Source organism: Aythya marila, assembly GCF_965140915.1.
Source record: "Aythya marila genome assembly, chromosome: Z".
In the NCBI taxonomy this organism is placed as follows: domain Eukaryota; kingdom Metazoa; phylum Chordata; class Aves; order Anseriformes; family Anatidae; genus Aythya; species Aythya marila.
Genome location: NC_139080.1, coordinates 69,870,816 through 69,883,704, shown reverse-complemented (window position 1 = coordinate 69,883,704; position 12,889 = coordinate 69,870,816). Strand labels below are relative to the sequence as shown.

The 12,889-nt window shown below is 53.4% G+C and overlaps 2 protein-coding genes across 4 annotated transcripts in view; one reads left to right on the top strand and one right to left on the bottom strand.

Moving 5' to 3' along the window:
- TDRD7 (tudor domain containing 7) overlaps window positions 1–12,597 on the bottom strand; it is a 37,964-nt gene extending 25,367 nt beyond the window's left edge. For 2 of the 3 annotated variants that reach the window (XM_082783087.1, XM_082783088.1), the window contains exons 1-6: window positions 12,538–12,597; window positions 10,429–10,655; window positions 6,453–6,594; window positions 6,082–6,295; window positions 2,504–2,589; window positions 1,076–1,293 (exon numbers count right to left, since the gene is read on the bottom strand). In XM_082783087.1, coding sequence (XP_082639213.1) covers window positions 1,076–1,293; window positions 2,504–2,589; window positions 6,082–6,295; window positions 6,453–6,594; window positions 10,429–10,635 — 867 coding nt within the window. In that variant the 5' untranslated portion in view covers window positions 10,636–10,655; window positions 12,538–12,597. Of the gene's footprint in view, window positions 1–1,075; window positions 1,294–2,503; window positions 2,590–6,081; window positions 6,296–6,452; window positions 6,595–8,939; window positions 9,025–10,428; window positions 10,656–12,537 lie in introns of those variants that run through there. The other variant, XM_082783089.1, reaches the window with a different exon arrangement.
- The window catches only part of ACO1 (aconitase 1), a 340,782-nt gene that overhangs the window by 174,304 nt on the left and 153,589 nt on the right, over window positions 1–12,889 (top strand). The gene's annotated exons all lie outside the window — the stretch shown is intronic.

Here is a 12,889-nt window from a genome sequence, read left to right as displayed (position 1 = left end):
CTGCTGTCTGTAAAATAAGATGCAACAAATGCATTTTATGTATGTGTTAGAACAACATGTGCTAATAGCATGCAAATGCTGCTATTCCTGAAGAGCAAGCATTTATCAGTGAAACTTATTTAACGTTTATGATAGAATACTTAGCAATATGGAATGAAAATCACTTCAGGCAGACACAGGTTCTCACTACTTTAAAAGCCTTCTGGTGTCTTGGCTTGACAGATGTTGAAGTTTACTGATACAACTGGCCTTTTAAAGTAAGCTAAGCAAAGCCTTGGTTCAAAGAAGCCTAAAGAACCCTAAATGGAACAGCGCAGAGAAGGGACAAAAGCACAGCGACTGAAGATCCTTAACCCAGTGGTGATGGCACCAGCCAGACCTGTAAGCGTAGGCTCAGCCTGATGCCTGTTCCTAATACAAAGGATGAAGATGCCCCTGGTGAGCAGGAGATAAGAGACATCAGTGGAGGGCAGGAAGGAGGAGAGCTGTAACCCCTTCCCTCAACATTATCACTTAACTTTCAACTAATTGCATCATAAGCCTAACTTACACAACAAAAATCATATAATCTTGACTTCAGATATGGGAAATACCTACTAAAAAGTCCAAAGGACGATAAAAACTACAGATAGACCTAAGACTGTTCTGAAGAATTTTCTGGTAGCTCGAAGATTTAGAAGGGGAAAAGAAGGCCCTGCAATGTGGAAAAGCAAAGGGTGAAAAATAAAAAATGCAAAATGCAAAGGAGGAAAATAAAAAACACTGCATGGTAGGGAAGTGTCATTAGCTATTATTTGCGTTGTCAGTGTTACAGCTGGTGTCAAAGGTGGAAACTCAGCAACACTGAGCACTTGTGCCAGGAGGCCACAAAGGCTGACCTTTCTTCTCCAAAACAATGCCAGACCAGTAAGGAATGACTTTTTGGATGTTGTTCCAAAGACACTCTTTTTTTAAAAACACAACACCTACATATCTTGAAAGAACATGCAAGGCTACCTGAAAAAACATTTGGCAAAGGAGCAGTGAAATCTGAAGGGTACTGACATCTTCCACAAAAATGATATTCTATACTTACTGTGCAGACATGAGGCCAGTGCTCAAGCTGACTGAGCACTGCTGTGCTGAGCTCGTCCCAGTACATTTCCTGGTAGATCTGTGCCATCTTCGATACCCAAATACCACTTCTGTACTTGTTCAAGATCTCCTTAATGCGGTTTTGGACTTCACTAATATTAGGGGCAGAACGGCCAGAGGTGGCAGTACGTGTTTCCACAGTGGATGTATTTAAGTTATCTGTTAAATAAAAACATAGCCATGAAGTAAATGGTCTTATCAGCAGAGACAGATGCTCACCCACCTACTTAAAATTAAATATGGAAGCTGCCAGCATAATACCAACTCTAAAATGCTGCATATTGTACAGCACAACTGTTTCAAGTTACTTGCTGTTGGAAAGTCCCATGGATGCCTCAGACATCTAGTAACTAATTGGCCTGAAGCTAATTTCTCAATCACTGTCATTATTTTCTTAAGGTGCTAAATGCTTTTTCAGAAAGGATCCTGGAAGATGATACAGAACCTTTATCCACACTGCTGAGAGGCAGTGCTGAGGCAGTATCCCAAGACAGACGGAGGACAGTTTGTTTTTGAGTACAAACACAATAAAGATGCCGCAAAACACTGAATATGTTTCTAAATTCAGTGATATACAAAATAGACCAAATATTCACCTTTTATTCTAAGATTTGTCATAAGCAAGAGTCTGAATCCATCACCCAGTCCTTCTATGCTACTTCATGCAAGGAACCCCTCCAGCCGAGCTGGAAAATGGACAGCAGCTGTCTAGCTACTCTGGGTGGTTTTCCTACACTGTGTAGGAGAAAGGCCGTCATTATCCCAGCTGGAGGTTCACATCACTGGCTTGAGTGCTCCCTCATCTCTACCCTTTTTCCCCCTTGGAGGGGAAGCATTGACTACGAGACCTGTAGCTTCACAAATCAGCCTGGCAGGTCCCAAAGAAAGCAACCATCGTTTGCCAAGCCTGACCCCCACACAGCCACTGGGAACCAGGCAGCAGGCAGAAGGACGTTTTCTGGACAGCCAGGTTATTGTGCTGGGATTTCTGTGGCTGTTTCCTTCTGAAAGCCAAGATTTCACCCTCCTCTATTATATCCGTACCCTGGCAGTGAAGTTAAGCACACTCCTCCAGTTTCCAAGCTACTCACTCACACTATGTGATTGGCTTTTACATTTACTACAAGGACTTTCCTAGAAGACAGAAACAAAGAGGCAGACAAGTGAGCACATGTTCCCTCAGCACCATGAAGTCAAAGTGAGGGTGTTCACTCACAGGACTTCATACCTTACCCATAACTGTCTTCATTCAAAAGAAGTACTGAAATTGATTATTTTTTTTTTTTTAAGACTATACCCAATCTAATCCCAATAGCATGGACAAAAAACAAACAAACAAACAAAAAACTTGGTTGTTGGGCAAACTTACCATTTGAATCGACAGAAGATTTTCTGGACAAGTGAACTTGCAGCTCCTTTTGAAATCGTGGTGGGACAGTCAGTCTCTTCTCAGACCTAAGATTGAAAACAGAATTGCTTTAAATTGTTCTCCTGGCTCTGAAGAGCATTCCATTTGCCCACAAGACCTATACATTAAATAATATGTAGCCCACAACCTTCTTGCTGGCCCTATGCACAAGAGCAAGCTCACATTGTCCTAACATGGAAGACAGCTTGATTAGCAATGACAAGGCAAATCAATGTGTGGTTTCTAGCTTGCCTTACTACCCTGACCACTGGGAGGAACAAAACACACGGCAAGACAGCATTAGGAAAAAGAGAGCGTCCAGGCCCAGCAACACAGATGGCAATCTTAACATTTGACACGCTTAGCCTCATGATTTGGTCTTTCTTCTGGCTGGTGTCTCAGTCTTGCTGCTTAACAGGACTGCACTCACCTTCTTGGTTGCCATGTCAGTCTCCTGAAAGCATTAGGCTTCAGAAGCCAGCAGCACACCTAAAACACACGGGAACTCAATGCTGCTTCTATGCTGCTCAACACATTCCCCTCTGGAGAGGTCTCTGACATAAAGGATACCAACAGCATACTCGCAGGTGTTCTTCTGATCTCCCCCAGCCAGCAGCAGCTTATGCTGGGAGCACATTCAGTGTAACAAGCTCCTGACTGCAGAGAGGCCACACCAGCACTTACACTGCAAGCAAGAAGGGGTAAGAGTTGGAGAAAAGAGCTCAAGGGCCAGGACGAAATCCTTCCCAAAGACATACATGCAAGGAAGAACAGCAGTGGAGCAATCAGGGTGGAAAACACACCAGTGCAGCCCACCACACCAGCGTGTCAAGTTGCTGTGAACCCCAAACGACAGCAACCACCGCACATGCACTGAGCTGGCTCTGCAGATGGTCTCTGCCCACGGGGCCAGCGAGGAGACAGGCCACCTCTGGAGTCTTGGGGTAGCTCTGGAGGAAACCACCAGCCACACAGACACCAGCAGAGATTCTCCCAGCTTCATCTGGGCTGTCTAAAGGCAGGGCAGGGTCGAGTGTTATGCTGAAGTCAGTAACTACAGCAAGAGGAAGCCAAAGCTAGCACATTATGAAGGTGCCTTCACACTGACCATTAATTAGAGCAAAACCACTAATCAGAAAGAGGCTGCCTGCACCCACACCCCTTCTAGGCAGTATCTTCAAGATCTAGCTAGAACAAGTATCCCTCGCTTTTCTGATATGCTCATGAAGTGACAGAACTGCTCTGTCATCAGCTGTGGGTTGCATCTTTGACCAAAAATAGTACTTCTGTACTGGCACCAGTCCCACAGCATTAGCAGTCAGCAGAGCTACCGTTCAGTGCTGTCATCCCCAAAAACCAGAGAGGAGAGAGCAGCAGCGCTGAGCAGCAGATGAACTGTGACCACGTTTGTGAAACTCAAGTGGGATGAGACTTGGAAGTGCAAAGGTGAAGGTCACCCACACCAAACCCAGACAGACACTCACGCACAGCTCCCGTGGCATACACGGAGAGACTTCCACCCTCTGGACACATCACAGGAGCACCTTTATCTCCTGGGCACAGCCCACACCCCCTGTCGAAGCGGCAGCAGTCTCTGCTTAGGTGCCTTGTGACTGGTCATGCAGACCCTAAAAGAAAGCCAGGATCCCTTTCTCCTGCAACTACCTCTCCATGCGTGCACTGATGCTTTATAGCCACGGGGGCAACGTGCTTGTCACCAGCATGCAGACACAGACAACACAACGGCCTGCAAGGCTTCATGCTCCCAGCAAGAGGCCTCCCAGCCACACCACGGAGAGAAGGCAGCAGCAGCCAGGCTCTTGGATGAACGCTCGGCCAGCCATGCAGCCCTGCCACGTGCCCGTGCACAGCCCACAGGCCGCAGCCCACTCCTTCAGGCAGGCACGCTGCTCCCTGCCTGCCACCTTACCTCGGCAGGGCCCACGCCGTCGAGCTCAGCACCGTCCAAAGGCCAGAGAACAGTCCCAGGAGAGGGGCCAGGCAGCAAACGCTGCCTGCTGGTCCAAGCTCGGGGGTCACCAGGCATCTCCACCGCCTGTGCCACCGCTTCCCAACACGTGGGTGACCCCCGTGGTTTGCTTTACAAGCAAAGTCTTCCTCCTGTGGGCTTGCGGGGCCACAGCAGCATGCGCAGGGCTATGCTGGCATGAGCTGAGTGCTGATAGAAAGGCAGCCTCCCCGAGCCCTCAGCAGCACCTGCAGGGAGGCCTGGGAGCACAGCAGCAAACAACCTACTGCAGCTGCCTTCAGCATCTCTCCCTCATCCCCTGTGTGTGACAGGGCAGGGAGGAGAAACTGCTGGGTTCCCTGCACCCAAGACCAAGCTGCAGCAAGCTCCAAAAGCCACGGTCACAAAAAAAAATCTCCCAGCAAAACACCAGAGAGCACTGGAGAGGTGGGAGACTGACTTGGGAGCCACAAGAGAGCTGCCGTCTGCTGCCTCGCTGCAGGGCTTGGCTACAAGGTGCCGAAGAGCCTGCTCAGAGCCAAGGTTTCTGGGCGTGCTGGTCACTCCTTTGCTTACTTGCAAACTGGCTGGAGGCCAGCACCTCCTGGCTCCAAGCAGCTTTCCTCCCTCCTGCAATCCCCAAAGCCCACGCAAGCAACCACAGCAGCTCCGGAGGCACAAACATCCCCAGCAGCAAGGACATCAGATGTGGAGCTTGCTGCTCCTGCTTCAGGCTGGAAGAGTTAATCCAGTCATGTGGGCCACAACACAGCCTTACGCTAAAATGTTGTATGATCCTCTCCTCCATAGACACAACCCCTAGCAGGTGCCCATGCTAAGGAGGCCAGCACTTGGGCTCTTCCCAACAGCTAAAGGTGTCTTCTCCACAGCTACCTGGGCCAAAGCACATTTTCGTTGCAGTTTCACCTCCTGAGCAGGGCAGGGACAGATGCTAGAAACGAAAGGAGAACATAAGATGTTCCCTGAAAGGAGCAGAGGGGAACATGCAGAGAGGAACATAAACGGAGCATGCAGTGTGTCAGAACAGGGCTGTAATCCACCTAGCTCCACTTCAAGCACTGCAAATCTCCGAGCTCCATAGAAATGCTTCTGTAGCCTTCCAAAGACCCACCGGGGCCGAAGCCTAACAGCCTGTGCCGTGCCACAGTGGGATTAGGCCGTTGCTCTGCCCTGGGCTGCTGACTGTCCCCGGGGCCTGCGGGGGATTAGTGGCACAATCGGGGCCACAATGGGGATGGCAAACGCTGCCCTGCACCGTCAGCGAGCAGCACACAAAGAGAAACGATGGCCCAGCAGCTCCCTAAGCCGCCCGCGCCGCGGATGCTGGCAGGGAGTGCCAGCCCAGCAGAACGGCTCCTCCGGCTCACGGGGTGCCCCAGCTCACCCAGGCTGCTTCCAGAAAGGGCACTCAGGCCACCTTTCCCCCTCCGCAGCACCCACCCACATGCCCACAGGCCTCCAGCCCGGATTCCCGCAGCACGCTGGGGACGTGGCAGCACCCACGGACCCGCCACGCGTTGCTGTGCCTCTCCCAGGCAGGCACACTGACCTGCTGACCACCGTGACGTGCCTCTGCATCGGGATCTCCTTGGGCGGGCCGCTCCCAGCGGCCGGGGGCACGGCAGACCGGGCGCTCTCCATGGTGGGCTTCACCACGCCGCACGCCACCCCTCTGCCCCGCGGCACGCGGGGAACCGGCTTCTTGCCGCCTTCTTCGGGCACGCTCAGGGACCGGGGCTGTCGCAGCATCCCTTTGGGCTTCCCTGGAGAGTTTGCAGGCGCAGCTGTCAGTAGTGCTCTCCCCCACCCAGCCCAAACAGCCAGGAGCTCCCCGATGCACCTCAGGGGAAAGGATTTCTGCTTCAGCAGCTGCACGACCCCTCCAGAAAGGCAGGCCTTTCGCAGCAGCCCGGGGCTTACCTACAAGCACGACCGGAGACGTGTTCTTCAGCCTCATCTGGCAGTTCACTTGCCGGCCCATCTTCTTCTTGGAACTCCTCTGCCGGGCCACCAGCTGAGCGATCTGCACGGTCTCGGGGCAAGCAACAGCATGGCAAGTCATCTGCGTGCGACAGGAAGGGGACGGGGGTGGGAACGGGCACCGAGGCCCCAGCTCACCCGCAGGCAGCCGAAGGGCTCACGGCCATTCTGTATTTGCTGGCTCAGGGGCCAGCAGACACTTTGGCAAAGGACTCAGCCTCCCTCTGCTGCCACAGCATCTCAGAGACCAAGAGCAGGCAGCTGAGGCTCTCCATCCCTTCCCTCCTCAGGCTGGGCCCTGCCTGGGACGAGCCCAGTTTGCATCCTGCTTGCTGAGGTCCCCCTGGCTGGGGACACATCCACCTGCTCTCCGCTCATCAGTCACCTGGAGGCTCTGCTCCTTCACCAGCATGTCACACGGCGCTGCCACGCTGTGCACACGCAGAGAGGGTCACCCCGTTATGGAAGGACACCAGGCTGCCCCGGTGAGGCTTCCCTTCACGAATCCACACCGACTACACCCACGTGTCCTCCTCCACATTTTCTCCAGTCATCCTTCTCCCTGATATGAGCCTGTAGAAATGTTTCACCTTGCTCTGCATGTCCTCCACCAGATTCAGCTCCATGCTGGCTGCAGCTTTTCTTAACTGCATCCCTGCACGGGCAGCATCCCTGTATTCCTTCCATCCCAGACAATTCTGTCCCTGACTCTTAGTTTCCCTTTAATGCCAGAGCTCGGTCTAGAGCTCCCTGCTGACCCAGGCGTGCCTCCTGCAAGGTTTGTTTGATACCCTGTTTGTCAGGATGAGCTGTTGTTGGTCCAACGGGTGCATTAGGCACAGCGTATCCGAGTTCCAGCTGGCTGCAGAAGGGCAGCAGGGTGTCACTCAAGTGATTAATTCTCTGCAGTGTTTCCTACAAGTGCTGCCACTGCAGCACGCAGGTAGCCAGCAGCATGCTTCTTTCTGCCTGGGCTTCTAGCCAGCTCTCTCCAGCCATCACTTAGGTGTTGTTTTTTTTCTCTCCTCCAGTTCCAGCTCTCCTTAGCCAATGTGATTTGAGAGCAGGAGGTTTCCAGTACCGCTGTACTACGCAATATTCCTAAACCGAAAGTGAAAGATGAAACTGGACTCCAGCATGCAATGCACACCCCCCTCACAGCAAGCATTAACAGACTGCCTGATTAACCCGCTGTGTGTACATTACAGCTGGTCTCTGTGGTTTTCTGTTAAGCCTTTGAGCATTTTAAGTCTGCAAGTTGTCAGCTTCTACCCGTTTTATCACTTTACAATGACTTCAGGGGCACGGCTTTATTGTGAGATCACTCCAACTCTACGCTACAGAGTGGCTTTTCCTGACAATTCAACCCAAAGCCTTCACAACAGAAAGAACAAATTCTGCCTGTGAAGAGTAGGCATGGCCATTGTAAACCATGGGCTCCCTGGGGAGCACGTGAAAGAACCTGCAAAACTAAGCAGCTCGTCAGATCCCTTCACAGAGACATGTTCAAAAAGAGTGCAACAGAGCCCTCTTGTTGGAATCTTATTTGGTCTGGAGGGAATAACTTGTCTCCTCTGCTTGGGCAGGATCTGGTTGGACACCTGACAGACAGAAGCACTCACTTGTCTTTAAAGCAGCTCAGAGACAGCCCGTTCCCTTTGAATTTGGTCACACTTTGCTACTGCTTTTAATAGGCTCACTCACAGCCACCACGACAGGTCTCTGTCACCCCAGTGAGACCACAGCCCCACTGATGGGCGCAGACCTCAGATTGCCCCTGTGCATGCCCCACAGGCTGTCTGCAGGAGTGTGCAGCACCTGGGAGAGGCGCTCAGTTGTGCTCATTTCCTAAAAAAAAAAAAAAAAGGGTGAGACTGCTCCTCACAATCCTAACAGGCACTTCCTTGTTCACGTGGACGCACAACTGCCAGCCCTGATGGACAGCGTCTCTTTTATTTCGTTCACCTCACACATTTGTCTTGTGGCTTGGTCCTCCGTTCCCTCACGTGACTGCTGGTCATCCTCACCCTCCCTCCATCACTCCTGGTTTAAAAAGGTACACAACTGAGGGCAAGAAATCCTCCCCCTTCACAAAAGACGCCCAGAACAAGGCAGTTCCCAGCCCCAGCTAGTACACAACCACCCTCTGCTCAGTGCCTGCCCCGGTCACGTTCTGAAGAGCAAACACAGGAGAGTCATAAAGCAACAACGTGTGGTTCAGTCTTCACGAGCAACTTCTGCCTCCCGTGTTTTCAGAGCGCTTCCTTGTAGTTGCTCCAGCCATTACCAGCACACCAACACCAAAGCGAGCCCTACTGAACTACCTCAAGAGTCCTGTTCCGTTTCTTCCTCTTTTTCTACCTCGTGAAGCTACATTTCAATCTCTCCTCACAGCTGCCCCAGGGAAGGCACCGCCTCCAGCATTACCTTAGTGTCCACAAGGCTCTCAGCAGACATCGCATTACAGGATAAGCAAGGCTCTCAGGGGACAGGGAGGATAACAGATTACACCCTGCAAGGCCGAAGTTAGAAACAGATGGCTATTAGCCCGAGCCACCATGAGGAAGCATTAAGTTGCAGCACCACAAACCATCCCAGAGGTATTTGCATTCATGTTATTGGCATAGCTGCAGCCAATGCAGACTTGGAGCAAGCAAAAGAGAACCTCAGATTTGCTTACTGGTTCCAAAAGGGCAAATTCTGACCGTTGCAAAAAGGCAGCAAGGGATCCTCTTGCTTAAGAACAGGACTGCTTTTCCAGGCACCTGCTTGAAATCCGAAGAGTTCTGGGTTGCCTCTCATCACACTCCTCACAGCTAACCAGGAGGACCTAGCTCTGAGCTCACAGATGCCACCCTGACTCAGCATATGAACTTGGCCTTTATCACTGTCTCTCCAGACCTGGTGAGACCTTACAGCCATACTATTTTGTCAAATATCTGCTAGCTTGCTCTCCCCAAGCTGCCACAGATTTCAGAAACAGCTCCAACCAGCAAGAGGCTTCAAGCTCTCCTCTCTAACACGTCATCTGCAGTCTCACAGCTCATGGGTCAACCATCAAGAAGGGATGCAGAAAGGCACAGCATTGCCTTTCAACTCACAACCAGGAACTTTAGACTCGGACAAGGAGGCCTGTGGTTCTGGCAAGCTGCTTCCAAGCTGACAGGCAACACAGGCTATTGCAGCAAGGCTGAGAGATAAAGGAAAACTTCTACCACACTGATTTTCTCTGCTGAGCTCTGCTCCACTTCCTCCACAAAAACATAGGAAAACGACAGTGGATCCAGGACATCTGCACTGACTGCTTGTCCCTCACAAACTTACTAAGCTGAGGCACATCTTAACACCTCACCTCTAAGGGCTCTTCACAGACTTGTATGGCAAGTCTTCAAAGTCCTGCAGCACTGCAACTCTTGACCAAAAAAAAGAGCACTAAGCCTCAAGCAAACACTGTCAGGCTTGTACACAATGGCACCTACAACAGTTTTGGTGTAGGAAAAAGGTGCTAGAACCGCATCCTGAAAGCATGCTCAAGACACAGGCACAAGAGTAAATGTTCTGTTCCCATGACAACCCGTTAATATCCCCCCGGAGGAAAAAAATGTTGAAACAGGGACCACAGCCCTATTGTCAGGCAAAGTGTCTCTTCAGCCAGAACTCCTGCACAGGGCACCTTCTGCAAATAGTACTTTCTGATCCATATACAGACTCACGAAAGTAAGGTGCACCTGGTCTATGCCACAGATTCTACCTCTGATACCATTAGTGTACCACACATTTTTCTCAAAAAAAAAAAAAAAAAAAAAATTTAAAAAAAAATGACATAAGCAGAGGTAAAATGATGAACTCTGCACACTTTACAAACACAAATGCTGTTTCCAGCTTGCTGCACCTCTCATTTATGACGGATGCTTACCTCTCCCATTTTACTCCCTTCGATTCTGACCACTCCCGGGATGCTCTGCAGGTAGCCTTCCAGCGTGTTGTGTCCTAAGTGCCGGAAGGGAATCCACTCGCCAGTCAGCAGCTTGTATTCGGCCTGAAGTTCTGACAGGGGTATGCCATGCTTGTTGGAGTGAAGGACAGCTCGCAGCGTTTTCGCAACCAGGTCAGGCTCCTGCATCTTCGCCTATAACACCTCCACTACAAAAAGAGGAAAGAGAAGCATTTTAACAAACACCAGCTCACACCACAACTCGCTGTTCAACCTCCCTCCAGGTGAGCGGTCGCAAAACGGCTCGGTGACTTTGGAGACGTTGATGTATTTGTGGGGATGCTGGCAGGGTCCTGCAGGTGGATTGTGTGGTGGCACGGGCAGACGAGGGGCACAACAGAGCCCCAAAACAGCAGCCCCCATTCTCCCAGAGCACACGGGACCCCGCCAGGTGTGGTGGGGCCAAGGGCTGACCACAGAGCCGCTGTGTGGCGCGGAACAAAATGGCAGCCCCCTCACGCAAAATGGCGGCAGGGACGAGGCGGCAGCCCCCCGCCATGGGTCGGGCTGTGACCAGGGCTCCCTCCTGGCCAGGGCGGGTGGCCCCGGTCTGAAGATGGGTGCTGGGGGAGCTCCCGTCCCTCATCCGCTCCCAGACGTGGGTCCACCAGCTGCGGTTACAAAGCACCAGGGAGCTCCTTCTCCAAGATGAGCCACTCCAGGCGCTCTCCACCAGCATCGTGGGCCAAAGCCCCTCGTGCTCACCAGCCCAGCCCACGCCTGGCCTCACCGTGATGCTGAGGGAGGAAAGTGCTTGGGCACGGCCGGTGAGCCCAACCCCAGTCAACGCCTGAGGGCAGGGCTACACAGATTAAAGCAATTTGGTCCCGACCCAAGCCAGCGAGGATAAATTCTGGGCAAGGCGGATGATGTCCTTGGTCCTAAGAGACTAGCTGTGCAGTCGGCTGGTCCCCAGGACACTTCTCCCTGTTGTTTCCCTTTTTTGGGGGAAATCACACCAACTTGAAACGGAAGAGAAATCCCAATCCTCAGCATGTTTCAGGCGCTACAGTACGCATTTCAGTGCACACAGAGATACTAACACCGTGCCTGCTTTGGTGCACCCCAAGCACACGATGGATGGGGTGACTCTGAGCAAGAAAGCGCAGCATCAAGCCCAACTCCTGAGCAGCTTTACTTCACGCACACACAGCAGCTTACTAACCCGAGCTGGCGTCTCTGTATTCCGCGTTCACATTTACACACCCGTGGATCCACATAACACCACACGGGCGTACAGCACGGCGCGTGCACGTGTGCCTACCGAAGCAGTTTAATCAGCTGCTGCAAATCAGCAGGTCGCAGAAGTTTCGGTATCGCTGGCCCAACAGCACGCCTTTTCTCTTGCAGGGGGGCAGGCTGTCAGTGAAACCGCGCAGACAGACCAGCGTCTCTCCGGCAGCTCGTAAAACCTCGCAGCACCTGGTAAATGGCTGTGGCCGCACTTGGCTCTGCTCGGGGGGCAGGAGGGCACCCCGAGCAGTCACCCCAGCACCTCCTGCCCTCGCAGAAACACCAGCGCTGCTGCATTTACTCACCCTGGAGCTGCCTCTACCGTAGACAACTCCACAATGCTTCCAGCTCTGCTTCAGAGCACGGATTTAGAGCACCCAGGTCACACGCACACACACACACACAGCTCCTGGGGGCATGGGGCAGCAGCCCCACGGTGCTCAGCCCCTCTCCTGCGAGCCCCAGCTGCACGGCCACCCTCCGGGGAGGCAGAGGAGGCGCTGGTCACCTGCCAGCAGGGCGGACCGGGAAGTCCAGCTCTCCTGGGGACGCCACGGCCGGGACAAGCGCACTGGGCATTGAGATGCCACCGACAACCTCAACAGCTCCGTGCTCAGCCCGCGGCTTCGGTGCGTGCCGCGTCCACCCGGGAGCAACAGCGAGCGTCTGGGGTCCTCCTGCTTCACCCCCTCGTTTTAACGACGCGCCCACAACCCCTGTTTCCTTCCCCAGACCTCCCCTTCACCTGCCCCAGCCCAGCCGCGCTGCCCCCGCCAGCGCCCCCCGCCGCGCCCTTACCGCCGCTCCCGCCGCCGCCGCCGCCACCGCGGGGCCGGGCAGAGCCGGGCGGGGGCTGCCCGTAGCGGGGCGGGGCAAGGGGGCGGGGCCTGGCTTCACCTCCTCCTTCCGGGAGGGGCGGGAGCGAAGGCGGCGCCCAATCGCCGCTCGAGGCGGATCAGCCCCCGCCCGCCCGCGGCCAACCAGCGCCCGCCCCCTCGCTGCGCCGTTGGTCAGGCCCCGCCCCCGTGAGGCGCGCGCGCGTTGCTCAGCTCTCCCCCCCTCCCCACACCCTCCTCCTCCTCAGGGGAGAGGAGGCGCGGCCATCTTGGGGTGCCCCGCCCCGCCCGCTCCGCCTCAGCGCCCCTTGCTC